Consider the following 20,689-nt stretch of genomic DNA (forward strand, 5'->3'; position numbering starts at 1 on the left):
CCGAGCCGGGCCCGCACGTTGCGCTCAAGTTTGATTTAGGAGGCTGCCTGGCCCCGCCCCCTCGGCTTCATTAACCGCGCTCGCTCTTTGGCTATGCTAATGAGGCGGCTGCTCGCCGCTCTCCCGTTGGCTCCCTGCAAAGGGGCGGAGCTGCCCCCGATTCCCCCCTCCCTCCCCCACTCCGCAGGCAGCGTGGGAGCGGGGCTCTCTGCGCAGCGGGGGGGGGGGCGGTGTTTGCAGGCAGGTGGTCAGTTTCAGAGCAGCCGTGGGGGGCTGGGAGGGAGGGGGGCCGTGGCACCCCCTGGCTGGAAGGGGTTTCCGTCATGTGCAGGTTTTACAGGACGGTTCAGTGGCTCTCAGCCACCCCCCACCCTACACTTTCTTCCAGCCCCTCCGTGGGGCCCCAGCCCGGCTTCCCTCTATTTTTAACTCCCACCATCAATATGCAGAATAAATTTTATGTGCACCAAAGCGTGTGTGGGTGTGGACCACCCATAGAAACACAGGTTCACGACTGTGGGCGCTCTGCTGAACAGCTGGCGGCCACCCAAATGCTCAGCTTACCAGGAATCCTGGCGCCAGTCTCTTCTGTGATTTTTTGGGGGGGCAGGATTCCCCAGATTTATTCCCCCACCATAGGCCCTCTTGCACAGATGCTTTTCCAGCAGCTGTGTTGCCCTGTTGGAATCTGGCCTCAGCCAGAGGCCCCCACTGGGATCTCTCATCTTTGGTGAATATGGGGTGGGGGCTTAGGTGGAAGCATCTCCCTTTTTTAAGGCAGGATTTCCCTCCCTGCCTGCTGTCAGCAAGATCTAAAATCCCCCAGGTGGGGTGGTCCCCCCGGCCAACATGACCCACCCCCCTCTGCATAAACCTTTGTCCCCCCTTGTGCCCCACTCTCGGGCCCTGTCTGCCGCACACTGCAGCCCCCCCCGGCAGCCGCGGGCTAGGCCTGGCTCCCAGACATCTGCTCGGCCTTGCAAACAATGAGCTCACTGGCAGGTTCTCAGCTGCCACGTGTGACTGCGGCCGTGGGGCTGGATGAGGGGACGGGCAGGGAGTAGGGAGCTGCATGGTGCTGAGCACGTCTTTTCCTGGTGCCCTCGCTCTCCGCCCGCCCCCTCCCAGCCTGGCCAGCTGCTTCGCTGGCTCAAGCTGGTGGCATCAGCCGCATGACTTCACCCTGCCTGTGCTTGCGCCTCCTCTGCTGCCCACTCTCTGTATGCAGATGCCAGCCACGCAGTGTATTAACTCAGCCAGGCAGCCCTCGCTGGCAGGAGCCACCCCTGCAGCTCTTTGGCTGCTGTGCCCGTCAGAACAGCTTCTTCCCTGGCCTGCTGTTCCCCTGTGTCCTGCCGGGTGAGGTCAGTGGAGGGGCAAAGGGCACCGGGGGGGGGGAGGACCTGCCCAAAGGACAGTGACAATAGCTGCCCCTTCTCCCCCAGCAATTTGTGACTCGATGGTAGAGCCGTGACAAGAAGCCCTACCTGCCCCCGGGCTCCTAGCGCCCAGCCCAAGCTGCCATCCACATGGGCAGGATTTGTGAACTCCCAGGCGGAAATGCAGGAGTCGGAGTTGTCAGGACAAGAGGACAGTGAGCCCTCTAATTTTTTTTCTGTCCATGCGCAGAATAAATTTTGTTCTGTGCACCGAAGCATGTGCGCATGTGCACCGCCCGTAGAAACACAGGCTGTCGGCTGTGGGCACTCTGATCATCAGATCCTCACCTGGGTGGCATTTGAATCTTTCCGGGCCAGTCACCTGAGACACTCAGCTCACAGGGAACGCTGCAAGAGGCGGGTCTGGGGCTTTTTGTGAGCAGCTCAGCGCATGGTGGTTGGAAGGCAGGCACCAGCTGAGTCCCCCTCCCCTGCTGCCAGATCCCAGAGAGGGAGACTTTCTCCTGCAGTGTCTGGGGTGGGGAATGTCTGTCACCAGGGCACTGGGGGAAGCTGAGACACCTGCTCAGTCCCAACTGGACACATTCTTTTCTCCGTTGCTTGCCCTCTCTCCTCCAAGCATCCTGTGCAGGGGGCAGGACTGGGGGCACCAGGATATACCCCTGGTGGTAATGCGATAGCGCGGCTGCTTCCTGCAGCGCTGAGAGGGGTTCTTCCATTTCCCTGAGTGGCAGCCACAGGGCTGTGGTAGAATGGCCCCATGCCGATCAGCTGATGCCTGGGTTCCTCTCCCACCCCCGCAACCTTGGCTGTGGTTAGTGGGGCTGCACTGGGTGTATAGCTGGCAGACCCCCAGGGATTTGGTGGGGGGAGATTTTTCACACACGACTGAGCTATGTTGATCGAAACTGGGAGTGTAGATCAGGCCTCAGAAGCTCTCTCGGAGTGGGGTGTCCCCCCCTTTCGCTGATGCCTGCCTTGTCCAAGGCCTGGTGTCTATTCGAAAAGTTGCATTTTATGCTTTATCAGTAGAGACGGGCATGCAGCCGCCTCTGGGCTCTTCCCCGGCCGATTGCCCCCAGCTTTGGCACTGCAGCTATCCCGCCTGATCGGAGCCCTGGCAGCAGACCCAGCACAGCCACATGCTGGCGCAGGCTACTGCTCCTGGGAAACGCAGTCCTGTCTCTGCATCCCACAGCCCACTGCTCCCGCCAGAAGCCACCCAGAGGCCAAAGGGCACAGGACACAGAAACACTGATTGCTGGATGGGGGGGAATTCAGAGCTGGCAGTTGCCACCCAGGGTGAACCCCAAGGGTGACTGAGATGCGGTTACCACCCCCTCCAGAGCAGAGGCGGGCAGATGGAGCCAGGGCTGGTGTGACACAGCACTGGCATGAGGATGTGTCTTACCAGCATCATTGCCCCAGTGCAAAGCAAAGGGCTGATTTACAGTCCTGGCAAGCTATTTAGTCCCATCCTTCAGAGCCCAGGGAATTAAAATGCACCAGAGCCCCTTGTCTCGCTTCAATCACCGTCGAGACAGGAGAGTTTTTTTACGAGACGTTCCTGGCAAGCATTTCTGAGCCTCTCAGCCTCCAGCTGCTCCGGCTGTTCCCTGGGGCATGGGGATCCTCCCTCTGTTTGCTGGGACCTGAGGACCTGTGACCAGCCGGCCCAGGGGCGTCACAGCAAGCGCTGCAGGATTTGGGCATTTTGGGGAGACGCTGGGCGTGGGAAAGCTGACCCTTGGGTCTCAATTCACTCCCTTTTACCTGTGTTGAGCAGGAACCTTCCCGAGGGGATTGTACAGAATGGAGCAGCCCCGTGTGTGCCCGCACGTAGATTTTGGGGCCATGAGTGCGTGAGCTCCTTAGCTCACAATAAGCCAGGGAGAAAGTTCTTCTGGCCCAGGCCAGCTTTGAGCACGAGCCAGATGGTCTGGAGCGAGCGACTCTGCCAGCCAGGCCAGGGCCCATGCCCTGGTCATAGTGCGCTTTGTGTGAGCCCTCAGCTGGCCAAAGCTTCTGCACCAGCCCTGCTCCTGGGCTCCCCATGTAGTGAGAGAAAGTGAGGGGTTAACAGCCCCCGGAGTCCAGCTCCCATTCTGCCCGGCTCTGCTGTCACCGCTGGCTCACCCCACTGCCAGCGTCAGCAGCCGCCGAATGACTGTCAGAGCGCAGGCGTGGCTCACAGCTAGTCATTGTCCTCCTGCTGCCCCCACACCCGGACGTCAGCTCTTCCCGCTTGGCTGCCCACAGCCTGGGCGTCAGAGGACGGCCCCAGGACACCCCCCCCCACTTTGGAAGGCGCTCTGAGGCTCCCAGCGTGGGAACGCTTGGCCTCTGCACAGAGAGATGTGCCCAGGGCAAAGGCAGCAGCTGCTCCCCGGTTTGGAGCTGAGAGTCTTTTTATTTTCCCTGCTCCCTCCAGCAACGGAGGGCACCCAGGGGCTCAAGGAGGGTTCCTGCTATTTTTTCCCCACCCATGGAGCAGAATAAATTTTGTTACGTGACCCAAGGCATGTGTGGATGTGCACCACCCCTGGGTGCTCTGCTAATCAGCTGGGCAGCACCTGGATCCCCCCACCCGAATCTCCAGCTTCCAGGGAACACAAGCTGGGTAAATCGTGCAAAGAAGAAATTTCTCCCCAGATGGATTGTTCTATAATTGCCCACTAGGGGGCAGTTCTCACACCTTTCCCTGAGCCAGCGGGTGCTGGGTGCTGGTGCAGGCTGGCCGGAGGGTTGCCACCCAGCCAGATTTGCCCAGGATTGACTTTTTTCGGGCAGCTGGGGTGGGGAATCTGGAAGTCTTCCCAAGTCCTGAAAGATCCCACGTTGCAGCACACACCCCTGTGGCCCCTCCAGCCCACCTGCTGGCTGTAGCGGTCCAGGATGCAGTGCAGTGGGGACCCCTGGCTCCAGGGTGTCTGGAAGCCGCATGAGCATCCCATGGTTCAAGGCCCTGTTGTCGCCTGCGCGTTTCACTGCTTGCTGAGCCAGGGGTCTTGAGCTGGGAGCTGTGCAGCGCGTAATGACCCTGTGACCCCAGACCCGCGGCCCCCTCCAGCTGACAGGGAAGAGCACCCCAAGGTGGGAGGGCCACAGCAGGTGGGGTGTGGGAAGAGACCCCCCCCAGCTGGCCTGGGGACAGCATTGGGAGCAGAGAGGACAGAAGGGGGTGACCCTAATGATACCCACATAGCAATGGGGCTCCAGGCACATCACAAAGCCAGCCAGCTCCGCAGCAGGGCAGGACACATTCTCCAGCGCTGCAGGCTGGGCCCTCTGCCCCAGCCCCCTCCTTGGCTGCTCGTGTGGTGTGAGGGGGTGCATGGAGTTGGTGAAGGGCAATTCAAGGGGGTGGGGCGCTGCCCCAGCTCAGGCCCAGCTGCTCCCCGTCTCTCCCCACACCCAGGATATTTGATCTGGCTGCCCTGAGGTGTCCTGCGTGCTGCCAGGACAGAGCAAAGGCAGCAAGGCCAGTGCCAGACCAGGGCAGGGGCTCCGGGGCCCTTTCTCCCCCGGCAGGACCCAAAGCGATGAGCCAGGGGCAGGTGTGTGGGAATCAGACCCCAGGGGGCCAGGACAAGGGCAGTGAAATGGGGGGGGGGAGGGAAGATGGGGGGCACCTTCCAGGTCACACACAGCCCTCCCCCAAACTCAGCCAGCCAGACACTAGCACTGGGGGCATTTCCCCCTCCCTTCTGTGGCCAGGAAGAGCCATGATGGGCCAGTCCCCTGACTGGGACACTAGAAGCTGTGCTGACCCCCAGCTCCAGCAGACCCACTCCATCACCCTGCGCCACCCGGCCCTTCACCTCCTCTGGGCCGGGGCCGGGGCCGGGGGGTTATTTCCCCCTGAACAGGAAGTGTGTCACTTGCTCAGTGTTTGCTGCCTCAGCATCTCAGCTGCTGTGACCGGCCCGGAAGCCACCCCCCCCCAACCCCCCAGCCAGGCAGGTGTGTCCCAGCACTGCCTATATTTATCCACCGTTTGTCATGCAGGGATTTATTCTCCACGGCCGGAAAACTGCAATGCGGCCGCACGGAGGCAGTGGGCGAGCAGGGATGGGAGGGGCCACTTTTGGGGGGATCCTGGGGTGGGTCCCCCCACAGCCCTGGGAACAGCGGGAATTGGGCACAAAAAGTCAAGGTTTGGGGGTTCAGTGTGGGGATCCCAGGGCACGTGTCTCCAGCTCCATCCAGCCACCACTCCAGGGAGACGAAGGGAAGGGAGTCAAGTACCCAGCACCGGACCAGAGGCCTAATCTCCTGGGTCCCAGTGCCCTGCCCATTGGGCTGTGCTGCCCATTACCTTACCCCCTTCAGCTCTCCAGGCATCCAAGGAGTGCTCCAGGGGCAACTGGCCCCATGGCCGGCCCCAAGGACTGGACATGGCTCCCCGGAGCTGGGCCTCCCCCTCCCAGTGCTTAATGATTCCCACAGCCTGGAGGGAACCGGCAGAGAGACCAGCCACCCCCAGCCCAGCACGGACAGCGCAAGAGGGACGTGGGCTTGGCAGGAGCCCTGGCTCTGCAGGCGCTGGGCCAGCCGGCGGCATGGCTGGCACCAGAGCAGGGACCGTTTAGCTGCTGAAGCCAGACAGGTGCTGGCCGGATGCCCCTCCCAGCAGGGCGGAGGCGGTGGGGTTGGGAGCACTGCAGCCCCAGGGGTTGCCCAGCCACAAGGGTCGCCCTTGGGTGGGGCAATCCAAGGGCACAGAGGCCCAGCTGCCAGGGCTGAGCCCAGAGCCCAGGACTGACACAGTGGGGCAGGTGGTGGGCACAGGCTGGGAACCAGCAGCCCCCCTGGGTCTGTCTGCGTCTTGCAGCCTTGCCAAGGAAGTGCCTTGGGCACCGAGTGGCTGCCGTGCCCAGGCATGGGCTGTTCTGAATGCCCAGCAGGTGGGGTCCTGCTGCCTGGCTCTGGGCCGCCCCCCGGGCACACCCACCCCTGCCTGGCTCTGCTCTGCAGCTGGCCTGGCTGCCAGGCTGGGGCTCCAACCTGCGCTGGGGGAGACGAGGGCGCAGGCCTCAGCCACATTCGCTCGCATCCTGGGGGTGGGGGCAGGTCTCCCCAGGTGGGTGCACCCCTCCCTCCCCCCCCCAGCGCCCTGCATCATTGCCAGGGCTGGTGTTTACTGGAAACAAGGCTTGTGTACAGCAAACAGTGGGGCTGGGCGGTAGCCACCCAGGGACTGCTCGCTGCTGCCCCCTGGGCTGGGCCTGGGAAGGAGGCTAGGGCTAGGGAGGCTTAGAGGTGGGGCTGTGGGGGAGGGGAGATCCCCCCCCCCACTTGGGAGTAACAGCGGGGGAGGGGGTCTAGCAAAGGGGAGCTTGGGAAGGAGTTGGGGCAGGACAGGGGAGCCAGAGCTGCGCTGGGGCAGAGCCGGCACTGGGGAGAGCCTTGGGCTGGTGGGGGGCGGGTCGCCCAGGGAGGAGGGGCTGGGTGGGGGTGGGGCAGAAGTGGAGCAGAGAGAGGCGTCGGTGACCCCCCAGCCCCTGGCACAGGGGTGCAATGAGGAGAACTGATCACCACCACCCCCCGCCCCGTCCCCCCGCCCACGATGCTGGGGCTCGATCCCTGGCAAGCCTGGGGCTGGGTCTTCACCGTCAGTCCTGACTCTGCAGCTGACCCAGAGCCAGGTCAGTGCAAAGGAGCCTGGGCACCAAGGGGTTAATACCACCTGCCCCTGGAGCAGCCCCCATCCCAGCCGATGGAGCCTTATGGGGTGAGGCGGCTGCTGGGTCCTGGATCCTGGGGTTGGGGGGTGGGATGTCCTCCCCCAAAGGACCCACAGCTGCAAATCCACTACTCGCTGCCCCACAGCAACCTCCCCCTCTGCCCGTGCCCCACACCTGTGGGATGGGCCACAGACCAGCCCTGCTTTTGGGGGAGCCCGGCACATGGTGGGAGCTGTCTGGTCTGAGCCCCACTTCTGGCCCTCAGCTGGGCCCAGGTCTCTCCCCGGCGTCCACCCTGCTCGAGCCCCTCGGAAATCTGGAGGGCGGGTGGGGTTGGACCAGCCCCCCTCTCCCCATCCCCAGGTAGCTCCCATCAGAGGTCCCGCACTGCAGCACCTCAGAGGTGAGCCACAGCCCTGGCCCCCCACCCCAGTCAGGCCATGCCCCGGCCCGGCCTCAGGGCTGCAGCTCCCCTCTGCGGTGCCCTGGGGCACCAGGGAGCTGAGCTCAACGCAGCAGCCTTTGGACACGGCAGTGGGGCTCTCTGCAGCGGATCTGCATGGGACCAGCCAGCCGGGTCCCTCCCCACCCCAGACCAATGGGTTTGCACCCCCGAAGTCCCACCACCCCGGCCCCAAGTAGCACACCCAGGCTGCCCCTCCTGACCCCCTCCCCACACACCCAGCAAGCTCGGTTTGTTTTGACAGCAAACACACGCGTCTCGGGGGGAGGGTGTTCTGGGACAGAGTGTGACAACGCGGGCTGTGTGCAGTGTAAACACAGGGCAGAGGGGAGCTGGAGGCTGCACACCCCCAGGTTTGTGCATAAACACCGGGGGGGGGTGATGGGGATAGGGGGTGGGGGGCACTGAAGCTAGGAGGGAGCAGCTCTGCTGGCCCAGGCCTGATGGGATGGAAAGGACAAAGCCCACGCGTCACCTGTAGCAGGGAGGGAAGTTCATCAGCGCCCTCTTGCCCATTAGCTGGTGCCAACGAACCGCAAGGCCAAAGGGCCTGGCATGGGGGAGGGCACCTGGTGTCCCTGGCTCAGGACTGCCCCCTCTTCTGCAGGGCTGGGCCAGCTCATGGGGCATGTTGCAGCAGGTGGACAAGACGGAGCAGCCCCAGGGCTGCTCTAACCATCAGCCATGGCTGAAACAGCCCCCAGCAGCCCTGGGCTTGGGGTGTGGGGCCTCAGTCCTGGCTGGGGGCTCTGCAGCGATGCAAGGGTGAACTCAGGCCCCAGCTCACCAGCTCAGCCCCACGGCTCCTGCCCTCCCCTTTGACCAAGCCCGGAAGAATTCAGGCCCACACAGGAAGAAGTAGCAGCCACCCACCCCCTGTCACCAGTGCCTGCTTCCTCTGCCCCCTCCCACACCACTGCTCCCCTGCCCAGCTTCACCGGTGCCCCTGTCCCCAGCCAGCGCCACCTCCCAGCCCCCACTACAGTAAACAGGGAAGACAGGCATTTCCCCAGCTCAGCAGAACAAAGGAGCTGGCCCTTGCTGCTGGGCTCTGGCTGTTTTCACAACAAACGCCTGCCCAGTGTTTGCTGTAAACCTGGCTCCCTCCACCCGCCCTCCCTGGGCTGTAACCCTCCCCTCACCCTTGGGGTGTAACCCTTTCCTGGAAGGCCCTCATGGCTCTCAGCAGCAGGGGAGAGACCCACATGAGCCCATGCAGGGCACAGGGCTGCAGGCGGCTGGGGTTGGGTGATCCGTGCCGGCCCCAGGGGCTCAGAGCTGGGAACTGGGGACACCTTGACGCCGCAGCAGTCCGGAGCGCAGGTGGAGTTACAGTGGCAAACCTGCGGGTCTGAGAACCGGCCCCCAGCGATTTCCAGAGCTGCTCTCAGCAGCTCACCCCAGTGCCCTGGAAGCTCATGTTCAGCCCTTGCTCCACCACCACCCCCATCTCTTAGCGTCAGCTTTTCCCGGGTGAGAGCACCCCCCTCGCAGGGGCGGCCTCCAGTCGATGGCTGAGCCAGAGGCTCCTTGCAGGGTCCAGCTCTCCAAGCGCTCGGTGCTGCGCTGGAGCACCAAGGAGGTTTGGGTTTGGTGCCGGTGTTCCTGGTTCTGGAGACAGACAGGCTGTTGCCACCCTGGGCACTGGCCCAGCCTCGCTGTCCGTGGCTGCTGGCCTCCTGGCTGTTTCAGATGCAGGCCAAGCCACGTCACATCCATGTGAGACTCTGCAGTGTTGCCGGGCTGCTGCCCAGGAAAAGCCTTTCCAACGGGCGTGTAACATGGCAGAGCCAACACGTCTCATCACGCGTGTCAGAGGCCTTGTCCCCAGGCATGGCTTCTGGAAGCTGGACAGTCTGGTGCCCAGGGGGACATGCAGTGCCCAGGAGGCAAAAAGCCTGGGGCGGAGGGAGCGTCTGGAGATCTACTACACCAGCGCATCCCTGGGTAACAAATCCCCCAGCAAGAAAGACGTGATCACCCAGCTCCGGCACCTCCAAAGCAGGCACGTGTGTGTGCACGAGTGTGCTTGTGCATGTGTGTGCGTGCACGGGGGTTACCCGTGCAATCAATACCTGCTGCAAGGTGAAGCTTTTCTGGCCCAGTCTCCCAGGCACAGTTGCACGGGGCGACGGTTTCCTACGCTTGTTTGTGCCCCACCCTGCTCGGGCCTGGCTGCCTCCTACCTCAGCTCCCCATTAACCACCAGACAAGGGCAGCTGCAGGGAAAAGGCTGGTGCTCCTGTCTGCCTCCCAGGGTGTGGCCACCTGCAGAGCCCGCGAGGGCCTGGCCAATCCAGCAGCACACCTCCCCTGCACGCACCCACCCGGGAGCATAAAGGCTGGGGCCGGGAACAGACGCTGACTCCCTGAATCACAGTGCCTGGACCTTCCCGGCCAGCCTTGCACCTGCACCATGCTGTTCTGGCACAGCCAGCCGGAGCACTACTGGCCGGGGCCAGGGGAGATGTACCCCTGTTCTGGTGGCAACCTGCTCAGGTAAGCAGCTTCTATGCATCCCCCGAACTGTACCCCCCAAACCACTGCCTCGGGGCCTCAGTTTGCCCTGTCTGTATAATGGGAATATTGACTTTTGGCGGGAGATTCTGGCCTGCTGCTGCAGCAGCTGCGCAACCCGAAGGGGCAGGTGTGCGATGGATGCGTGCGAGAGGCAGAAGGGGCTGGTCTGGCAAGTGCAGAAATGCAAGCAAGTGAGGGGTGGGGCGGGTTGGCCTGTTTCATGCGCAAGATGCCTTTCGGTGGGGTGTTTGGAAGCAACCCAGACCAACCCCCCTGGAGTCCAGGAAAGACGATCGCAGGTTCCAAGCTCTGGAGGGGAGAACAGCAGCTGGTTGGGTTCACAGTATTTATTCTGCACACGGCTGGAAAAAATTAGAGGGTGTTCTGCCCAAGGGGCTCGTCCACCAGCTAGTAGCTAAACAGCGGGTAGCAGCTGAGCGGGGTGGTGCTGCTGGCAGGGGACATCTGGGTTCCCTCTTTTTCCTCCATAGGAAGAATACATTTTATGGGCACTGAGGCCTGTGCGGACGTGCACCGCCACGAGAAACAGGTGGTGCCAGCGGTGGGCGCTCTGCCTATCAGCTGGGCAGCCCCTGAATCTCTCCTGGGCAGCCGCCCAAGCACTCAGCTCACAGGGAGCCCTGCCCTGTGCAAATGCTGGTGCCTTCCTTGTGCTTCCCTGTGCTCGTTACCAGCCCTAGAATGGCCCTTATGGGCTCCAGCACCTCCCCTGAGCCAGGCAGGAGTTTTCCCTCTTGTGTTTCCCCCTTTGTTGTCCGGTTTGCATGCTCCCCAGGGGCCATGAGCTTCCCCCTGTGAGAGCCAATTCCAGGCTCAGGGCTGTTCCCCCATCTCTCAGCTGAACTAGTCCCTCCCTGGCAGCCCCCACCCTAGCACAGGGGTCCAGCTTGGACGGCTGAGAGGAAACTGAGGCCCAGGTGTGCTGTGCCCAGATGGCGGCAGCAAGAGCTGGGATGTGAACGCTGGCTGCTGGGCTGTGCTCAGTTATGGAGATGGGGGAAGGGTGACAAGGAATTATGCTTCTGTAGGGGCGGCTTTGGGGGGTGGGAAGGGCCCCCCCCAGCATGGCTGCAGAGAGGGGGCTCACAGGGAAAGCCCCCCCCACTCCCTGTGCCCTCCTGCAGAGAGTCCCTGGGGCTGCCCTACCTGAAGCAGGAGGAGCAGAATATCTCCACGTCGGCCGAGCTCCACTGCCCAGCCTTCCAGTACGTGCTCTGTGTGCCCACCTCGCCCGCCGTCAAGCAGCACGAGGAGACACTCACCTACCTGAACCAAGGTGAGCCGGGTGGGCTGGGCCCCATCGCCTGCCCCCTGCACACAGAGGGATCCCACCAGCCACGCGGGAGAGGGGGAGCCCAGGGGAACAGAGGGTTCCTCCCAGGGAGCCTCTGCCCACCGCTTCGCAGAACCCTGCACCTGCTGCCTGAGCCCCCAGCCGGGCCCAGCCCTCCCCATTCCCACGGGGTCAGGGTCTCCAGCCCTGGCGCTCACACCCGCTGTCTCTTTCAGGCCAGTCCTACGAGATCCGGCTGCTGTGCCACCCCAAGCTGGGCGACTTCTCCGAGGGCCGGAAGCTGCTGAAGGTGAGGGGCGGCGGGGGGGGGGGGGGGGGGCGGGGGCAGAGACTGTGAAAGTCACGTCCCAGGGCTGCCTGGGCAGCCCGGGCCTCTGACAGCGCCCGGCGTGTGTCTCCCGCAGAGTGTGATCAGGGTGGTGTTTCACGACCGACGGCTGCAGTACATGGAGCACCAGCAGCTGGAGGGCTGGCGGTGGAATCGGCCCGGCGACCGCATCCTGGACGTGGGTGAGTCTGGCTGCCTCAGGGGCGGGGAACTGGGAATGATGGGGGGTTGGAAGGGGACAAGATCCACACCCTGAATATCTGCCACACACACGAACCTCAGTGCCCCTCGCTGCAGCCCTGCCAGGTCACAGCGAGAATCCGGCAATGTGGGCCAGGAAGCCAAGGCTCTCCCGAGAGCCGCTGATGCAGGTCCCGGCTCAGAGAGGAACCAGAACCACCCCCTAGGCCCTGCATGGAGCCAGGCCTCTGTGCTAAGCATGATCCAGTTCCCTCACCCACCCACCACTGCTGCAGCACGTGGCACCTACTGGTCCCAGCACCCCAGAGATACCATCCCAGCCCTGGCAATCAGCAGCGAGTTCTAGGGGAACCTCAGGCTCCCCCAGCGGGGTCTGGGCCAGCGCCAGCAGCCCACGCAGAGGCTGCAGGAAGGAAGGAAGCAGAGGATGCAAACAGGGCTGGGGGCCTGGAGAGCTGTGACTCAGTTCAACCTACACAGGCTCGGCTCTGGCAGGCCCTGGCCACTTGCAATGGTTGGGCCCAACAAGCATGTAGAGCACAGGGCTGGAAGTCCAGACACCAGGGTCCTATTCAGCGTTCCGCCTCTTTTTTTTTTAACTTCCATCCATGGGCAGAATAATTTTGTTGTGTGCACAGCAGCATGTGGGGGTGTGCACCACCCATAGAAACACAGGCTGCCCCCCGTGGGCGCTCTGCTAATCAGCTGGGCGGCGCCTGAATCTCTCCTGGGCGGCTGCCCAAGTGCTCAGTGTACAGGGAACCCTATTCCTAGTCTTACCTTTGGGAGGAAGCGTGGTCTAGTGGTCAGGGCAGGCACTGAGGCTGCTGTGTTCTAGCACCAGCTGTAACCCCCTCTTGCTGCAGGACCTTGGGCAGCCTCACGTTCACTACAGGGAGAACAGCTCCCTGCTGCGTTCCCATTGGCGTCAGCGGCTTTGTGATCGTCTCACAGGAGGGACTGAGCTCTGCCAGGACACAGCCGGCAGGGTGGCCATGTGGCTGGGTAGCGACTGCTGGGCACCAGCGTTCCCTGGAAGCCGAGCGCCTGGGCGGCCGCCCAGGAGAGACACAGGCGCTGCCCAGCTGAGGAGCAGAGCGCCCCCAGCCGGTCGCCTGCGCCTCTGGGGGTGGTGCACATCCGCACAGAATAAAATTTATCCTACCCAGGAGGGAAAAAATTAGCAGGAACCCTGGATCATTCAGCCCCTCCTCTGCTGCGCCCCTCCCCATAGCATCTGGGCACCTGCTGCCCCTTGGACACCTCCCTGGCTCCAGCCCTGCTGACCCCGCTGTGCCCTGCCTGCAGATGTTCCACTGTCTGTCGGGGTGCTGGAGCCACACATCCACCCCACCCTGCTGAACACAGTGGAGTTCCTCTGGGACCCCAGCAAGCGGACGTCCGTCTTTGTGCAGGTTGGGGCATGGGGCCGGGGGGAGGTGGAGTTCGGGTCTGGGGGGGACCAGGCCACTCACTCCCTGCCCCCGCCCTGGCTCCCGGCAGGTTCACTGCATCAGCACCGAGTTCACGCTGCGCAAGAACGGGGGTGAGAAGGGGGTCCCCTTCCGCATCCAGCTCGACACCTACAAGGCCAACGAGAAGGGCGAGCACCTGGAGCACCTTCACTCCGCCAGCTGCCTCGTCAAGGTGTTCAAGGTGCAGGCGCTGCCCTCCCCTGACTTCCCCGCATGGCCCCGGGCCGGGGAGAGGCAGTATTAAAACAGGCAGTCGCAGTATCTGTCCTCCAGTGCAAGGGCCTCGCACGCTCGGGGGTGGGGGGGAAATCCAGGAGTCCTCCTCCGCCGCAGCCACGAGACGGCCCGGCCCAGCGTCCGCAGGAGAGAACCCAGGAGTCCTGTCCCGCTCGCCCGTTCTAACCACTAGGCATTAATCCTTTTGCCCCCATCACCGTGCTCAGGGTGCTCCTCTGGCTCTGCCACCGATGGGAGCAGCCCCCCTCTGCCAGGCTAGAGGTCCCACAAGGCAGGGAGCTCCCCCAGGCCTTTGTCTACAAGCTCCCTCTGCCTCTCAGTCTCAGCAAGCGGCGGTGGGTAAGTGGGAGAGGGCTTCCATGGACCAGCACCTCCGTTCAGTGATTTGTAATTTGCCGTCACTACCGGATGGGAGGCAGTGGGGGCTAGTGGTTGGGGCACTAGAGTAGGATCAATCTCTTTGAAGTTCTAGTCCCCACTTTGACCCTAACCCACCAGGTGACTTTGCTAGTCCTGGGTCTCAGTTTCCCCAGCAATAAAATGGGGCTATTGGACCGGAGCCGGCAGGGGCTGCTGGGACTATGCCATGCAGTTGCTACAGGCCGCAGCACAGCCCCTCCATGGCTGTGATCGGGGCCAGCTGGAATCGAGGGAAAATTCCTTTTTTTTCAGCCCAAAGGAGCAGACAGGAAGCAAAAAACAGACCGAGAGAAAATCGAGAAACAGTCGCCACAGGAGCGAGAGAAATACCAACCGTCCTACGAGAGCACGGCCTTGATGGAGGTGGGGCCGAGGCAGGGCAGCCCCCCACCCCAGGGGGCCAGGCAGAACACCAGCTGGGAGCACCACCCATAGCTTGGGTCCCCCATGTGGGGCAAAGCAGGGCAGTGCCCGGAATGGCAAGGGGGCAGGATCTGTGCTCTGATTTCAATGGGGCAGCAAGATAGCAAGAGGGCCTTGTAGCAGAGCCCAGAGGTTGGGGAAGGAGGGGGTTGTACACTCCACCCCAGAGGTGGCTGCGTTAAGTGGGAGGGGCTGCGTGCACAGCACTGATGGAGAAAAGGAAACTACCCTCCACCTAACCTCCCCCCGCTCCCATTTCCAGTGTGCTCCCTGGCCGGAAGCCTCCAGCCCCCCGGCCACCCCTGGACTCCCCTCCCCGCACGCCTTCAAGCTGCTGAGCCCCGAAAGGTAAGCTGGAGCCACTTCCTGCTCCGATCAACCCCTCCCTCCTGTGCAGGTGCCGGCCGCGGGGTAATCAGGTCCCTTCTCCATGGCAGGAGCTGTTCCTCGCCCACCTGCGCCTCGGACAGCTCAGCGGAGAGCACAGCAGAGGTGAGGGTCTGCCTGGTGCCCCTTCCCCCTGCACCCCCACAGCTGCCTTCTGCAGGCAGGATGGGACCCTAGCATTGCATAGCAGCACCTCTCCGCCTGCTGGGGGGGGTGCTGCCCCAGAGCACAGGGAGGCAGAGAGATTAAGTGACTAGAGCTGCATCTCTGCAGCAAGGCTGGGGAGAGCCCAGCTTGGAACCCAGGAGTCTGGACTGCCCTGGACCAGCTCTAAGCCCCAGTTGGGCTTTCCTACCCCTTGGGAAGAGAGCCCAGCAGCCCCCGGCTTCTCTTCTAACCCCAGGGCCACACAGGAACCCACCCCCAGCGCGGCTAAGGCAGAAGCCGAGGAGGTAACTGAGCTTCAGCCAGCCGGGGAGTCATGGGGTCAGGAACTCACTCTGGGTCCTGCCCTGCCCCTGGCTGATGATGGGGCAGTGGCTGGCAAGAGGTTGCCTGGCCCAGCCACAGGGGCTGATGCGGGGGCCCTGAGGGGTGGGGAGGCAGCGATTAGATCCACAGCTGGGTGGGGACACTGCAGCACTCAGGGCCAGAGCCAGGCCTGGGGTCAGGGCCCAGCTGGGAGCGACGCTGATGGCGTCCAGGTTCCTGGTGGTTACCAGTGGCACAAGCTGCATCTGCCCCCAGTCTAGGGTCCCTGCGTGAGCACTGGGCTGGGGCAGGCTGGGTACTTACACACTTGTGATGGGTTTTCAAGCCCACCTGTCACTCCCAACACCTCCTAAAGTACCCTGCCGGGTAGCCCCTCACTCCCCTCTCCATCCACCTGTCTGTCCCAGGCGCTCAGTCCTTGTGCCTCCATCCTGGAGACGCAGCAGTGGCTGCACAGGAATCGTTTTACCGGGTACTGCCGGATGCTGGCTAACTTCACAGGTGAGGACGGCTCGGGTCTGCCTGGCCTGAGTCACTGAAACAGGCAGGGAAGGGCTGGCGATTCCAACTCGCCCTTGAGCTGGGGTCAGAGCAAAGCTCACAGTTACACAGCTGTGGCCCTGGGCTAAGGGTGCTCCGGAGACAGATGGATAAATGCCGTCCAGCTCAGATGGTGGAGAGGTTAGTGGGCATCCCTGGGGCCTACAAGCATGAGCTGTACTCCAGGCAGCACGGAACTGCAGCCTCCCCTTACAGAGGGACGCGGTCCAGGGGCCGGTACCAGCTCCACAAGCTGAGCTCTGGACTTTATGGATCCCAGCCGAGCCAAGGGCTGGAGCTGCTGGCTCTGAGCCGGTCCACAGCTGTTGATCTGGCACAGAGGCGGCTGTCTGCATTCCCCGTGGGCCGGCCACGGCTCTGCAGGGAGGCAGGAGGGTGTGGAACAGAGGAACCTGGCTTGGCTCAGTGCCACCAGGGCTTGGGACTGGCTGGGGGTGGGGGGAAAAGAGGGCCCTGCCTGCAAATTGCTCCCCCGGGGGACAATCACAGCCTCCCTGCCTGTGCGCATCTCTCCCCAGGAGCGGACCTGCTGAAGCTTTCCCGCAGCGACCTCGTCCAGATCTGTGGCGCAGCTGATGGGATCCGGCTCTTCAATGCACTGAAAGCCAGGTGGGAAGTGGGGAGGCAGGTGCAGGAGGGGAAAGCCTGGGGTCCTTTCCTGCAGCCCTCGGCAGGCACGGAGCCCACTGACTTGCAGGGCAGCAGCCCAGGTGCCCACAGTGCTCAGTGCTGTACAAACAGAAGAGCCGGTCTGGCGCTGGCTGAAGCACTTCACAGCCTAAGGGCGCTGGTTGAAACAAGCGGCGCTGGGCTGCTTCAGTCCCTGCTCCACCCTGGTTAGCACTCCCCCTCCTGTGCTCAGGACACACTCTCCCCATGGGCCATCTGTACTGCAACCCCTGAGTTCATCGCCTGCTGCCCCAACACATGCGGTGTCATCCCAGCTTCCCCCCTGCCCTGGGCAGTGCTACGGCTACGGCCCCGAGGCTGGGCCCTGTTAGCTCTGGTCATGCACTCACCCTGCCGAGCAGCTGGCAAATGCTTCGTGCTCTCCGCGGCAACCCGCCCCCTGCCCTTCAGCACAGGCCAGAGCCACGCAAGCCCCAGTGGTTCATTACAAGCTTCTCTTCAGCCGCAGGGTTAGGGTCAATAGCCTTCCTGGAGGCAGCAGAGGGAGGGCAGGGCACCCGAAGCCCTGTGCTGGGGAACCCAGGAGATCAGGCTTCACGTCCCAGCGCCGTTAGGCTGCCTGCACATCTGTCAGGGAATCACAAGCGCTGTGGCTCAGTTTCCCCATTTGTAAAATGAGCACAGGGGGGTGGGGAGGGTGGATGGGCACTGGACATGCTGTGTGCTGTCTCCTGGGTCCCTCAGGGCTTAGCACAATGCACATTAGGCGAGCACAGCTCCTACGGGGCCCAGTGCTTGGAAACACTCAAGCCCCACACTGACAGAGCAGTCAGCACCCTCTCGTCTTCCCCTGCAGGTGCATCCGCCCTCGGCTCACCCTGTACGTGGCCAGGGAGCCCCAAGCCAGCAGCACAGAGAGACCCGAGGACTCACCCCCAGGTAAAATTAACAGCTCCTCTCTGTCGTCAGTGCACCCAAGGCAGCAGGCAGCCAAGTTCCAGGATCCAGGCCAGGAGTCCCATTCCTCTCTGGGCAGAGGGCTGGGAATAGTGTGTCTTGGGCCTGAGAGACCATGCACCAGCTGCTAGCTCTGCACTGCTGGTGCACCCATCCATGCAGAGCTGCCCCAGGCCGGGCAGATGGCTGAGGAGTGGCAACAAAGTCCATTAAAGCCAATAGGGTTGTGTTGGATGAAGTCCACTGAGACCTTCACTGTCAACTTCCAGGAGCCCCCGTGAGGGGCAACCGGATGAAACCTTCAGCCAGGCAGCCCTCCCCCAGCCCTGGCTCAAGCCACAGCCTTGCAGCCAAGCCAGCAGAGGCGGGAAAAGTACCCCCCAAAGTTATTTGAGTAAAAGTAGAGCCGCTTTCACTGCTGGCTACTGCAGTACAATTTAGATGTGATGCACTCGCGTGTACTTTTACTCAAGGAGTTTTCCAGAGGGAGGCCAGTAACTTGTACTTCAGTTCATGCCCTCTGCTCCAAGCAGCTGCATTTTTACTCAAGTAACCTTTTGGGTACTTTTTCCACCTCTGCTCACCAGGGCTGTTGAACAGGGGCTATTCTGGCTCTGGGCAGAGTTCAGGGATGGGAGGAAGCTACAGCCTCTGAATCCAAACTGCCCGTGGTCCTGGAGTTGTTTCAATGCCCAACAAAGCTCGGGGGAAGTAGAGGGAAATCCCATCCCTGGCTCACTTGTTTTCTGGCGTTTTCTTTGGAAGCCCCGTACCAGGAAATCTATCTGGAAGAGCTCACAGCTGCAGAACTGACCAATAAACTGGCCGAGCTGCTCAGCCTCCCAGCCAACCTGATCCAGCAGGTTTCCAAGCAGGGCCCCACCGGGATTCAGATCCTCATCACTGACCTGGTAAAAGATCACCTGGTATTGCTGAATGGGTAGGATAGCCCAAGGGCTGCAAGGCCAGGAGGTGGCTCTGGCAAGTCATCCACCCCCATGCCCTGGAATTTTGTTCCTTGAGAGCCCTGGGCAAATGCTGCACATAACGAGAGCCCCTTGCACTGACTGTTGTGTGCATCTCTTGCCTCGTGTGGCCTAGTGGGTAAAGCACTGGGGTGCAGGAGAACTGCTCTAACCCCAGCTCTGTCAGTGCACAGCTGAAGGACCTTGGGCATGTCGCTTTCTCCTCTCCCCATCTGTAAAATGGGGATAATTGTGGAGCTAGTGCTTTGAGCGCTCTAGGGGAGCTGGGGATTGTACAATCTCTCCTGCACTTAGAGTGTTGAAACTGCAGGTGCCCACCCCGCCTCTTAGAACCCTGCCAGCACAATGCTGACGAGTGAGCCATCGACTCACTGCAGCCTGACCCCGTTCTAACCTCGTCTCTTTCCTCTCTGGGGCACTGCAGCTGGTCAGGAACCTGGCGGATGAATCCTGTTTCACAGCTGCTGTCACCAAAGGTATACGGCTTCCCTGGGCAAAGGAAAGGGTTGGGAAAATGAAAACCAGCCAAAGGGAAAAATCATAATCAAAATAAAAAAAGGCTTTGACGAGAAACTCCACAGTTGCAATGGGGGCAGGGAGCCGTATGAACATCAATAATAGAAGAATGGATGGTGGGGGAGGGGAGAAAAGAAGTGGGAAGAGGGCAGAAGGGGTTGTCTTTTTAGAATACGTTTTCTGGATCTACCTACTCTGATCCTGAAATATTTTAATTGATAAACACATCTCCTCTGAAATGCAGCTATGTCTGGGGAGGAGAGACGCAGCTACAGAACAGCCAACACAATCAATAGAAAGGGGAAGGGCAATCGGGGGCTGTCACTGATCTGCAACATGCACCTGGTCCTTTGCTAATCGCATCGCAGCGCAGCTGCCTGGGGCAGTCGAGTTGGAGCAGGGGAAGCTCGATTTTTCACAGGGTGAGGGGATCTCACTGCCGCCACGTTCCTTTATCGTGCTGTAACGTCCCGTGCCCTGAGAAGCCCCCGCTGCAGCTGAGTAAGAGAAACGTTAGGACTTCCTTTGCCACGCAGGGAAAGTGACTGCTGCGTCTCTCCCTCACAGCACAGGCTCCAGAAGGCTACCACTTAATTCTAAGATAGGTGCCCAGCTGCCGAGGCCAGTTCAGCACAGAGGAGCAGGAGAGGAGACACCAAATCACTGTCTGGAACCCAGGTCATTTTCCTCCCAGAGCAGCTGGGGAAAGAGGCCAACAGGCGGATTTCCTGGCATGTCAGTCCCCTCCCGGTGCTGGAAAGGACCTAGGCCAAGACAGCTGCAGCATCCCAGGCCTGCCTTTGCACGAGGCCCACGTGCCACCCGTTAGACGGCACTCGTCCTGTTTACACTGATGCTCCGTTATGGCAGTCATGCACGCAGCCAGGGGTCTCCTGCACATAGGGGGACGGCTCTGAGTTCACCCCTAGGCTGTTGGTTCAAATCCAGCTTAAATCAGTAATTTGGGTGGAGGCTGGGGGAGAATCTGAGGACAGAAAATTTCTGGACAAAATTTCCAAAGCACCCAACTCCCCTGGGAACCTTTGCAAATCCCTGCCTGCCCAGCAGCCCCTGCCCTCATCCCTTTGCAGAACTGACACGCAAACAAAAGCAAAGCTCAGGCTTTAAAGACGGGCTCATCTGCCTTTGTATTGACACTGAAAACGAACTGCCGTTTTTAGAGCTCTATTTTTATTTAGGTGTTGTATTGTCTAATCCCTTTGATATTAAAAATACCAGAGCTGAAGCTTCAGTGTATTACTGCCATCTGCTAGAGGGTTTTGGGGGGAGGGAGAGTGTGCATGTGGGGCAGTGAGGACGCTAATGGGATTTCAAATCCCTCGCTGTATCCTGGCCTGAGAGCACCTCTTGGTGCTTAAACCAACCCCTAGCAGCTAGTCTGAGAGGGCGCAGCCCATGCAGGGACCAGCAGCCCAGCTGGCTCAGACACAGGGCTGGGCTGTAGCGCACGTTTCTCAGCATGCAGAGCCAGGGGAGTAGCAAAGCAAAGCAATGCTGCAGCTGAACGGGGCCCAGCCCTGGCTCTGCATTCGGGACCACACCCAGGCAGGGCCTTGCACAAGCAGAGGGCAGGCAGGACTGCCCCATCAGTACAACTGCAGAAGCAGGGATTAAGAGACCCGCCCCACCACCCCAGCTCTGGGGTCCGAGCAGGCCATCCTTAGAGGATT

At 61.7% G+C, this 20,689-nt stretch overlaps 1 protein-coding gene across 3 annotated transcripts; it reads left to right on the forward strand.

The window, feature by feature from the left end:
• The first annotated feature begins 9,863 nt into the window (after positions 1-9,863).
• Positions 9,864-20,244, forward strand: LOC142002710 (transcription factor CP2-like protein 1). Of its 3 annotated transcripts, XM_074979038.1 has the most exons (15): positions 9,877-10,049; positions 11,216-11,367; positions 11,601-11,674; positions 11,790-11,895; positions 13,223-13,329; positions 13,418-13,570; positions 14,299-14,409; positions 14,732-14,817; positions 14,907-14,961; positions 15,756-15,849; positions 16,428-16,518; positions 17,396-17,478; positions 18,262-18,407; positions 18,907-18,958; positions 19,566-20,244. In XM_074979038.1, the coding sequence occupies exons 1-15, from the start codon at positions 9,967-9,969 to the stop codon at positions 19,601-19,603; spliced, it is 1,431 nt and encodes a 476-aa protein (XP_074835139.1). In that variant the 5' UTR covers positions 9,877-9,966; the 3' UTR covers positions 19,604-20,244. The 3 variants fall into 3 exon arrangements, with proteins under 3 accessions (XP_074835141.1, XP_074835140.1, XP_074835139.1); XM_074979040.1 differs by lacking the exon at positions 18,262-18,407 and having other exon boundaries at positions 9,864-10,049; XM_074979039.1 differs by lacking the exon at positions 13,418-13,570 and having other exon boundaries at positions 9,875-10,049.
• The last annotated feature ends 445 nt before the right edge of the window (positions 20,245-20,689 follow it).

The sequence above is a fragment of the Carettochelys insculpta genome, chromosome 28, assembly GCF_033958435.1.
Source record: "Carettochelys insculpta isolate YL-2023 chromosome 28, ASM3395843v1, whole genome shotgun sequence".
Classification (NCBI taxonomy): domain Eukaryota; kingdom Metazoa; phylum Chordata; order Testudines; family Carettochelyidae; genus Carettochelys; species Carettochelys insculpta.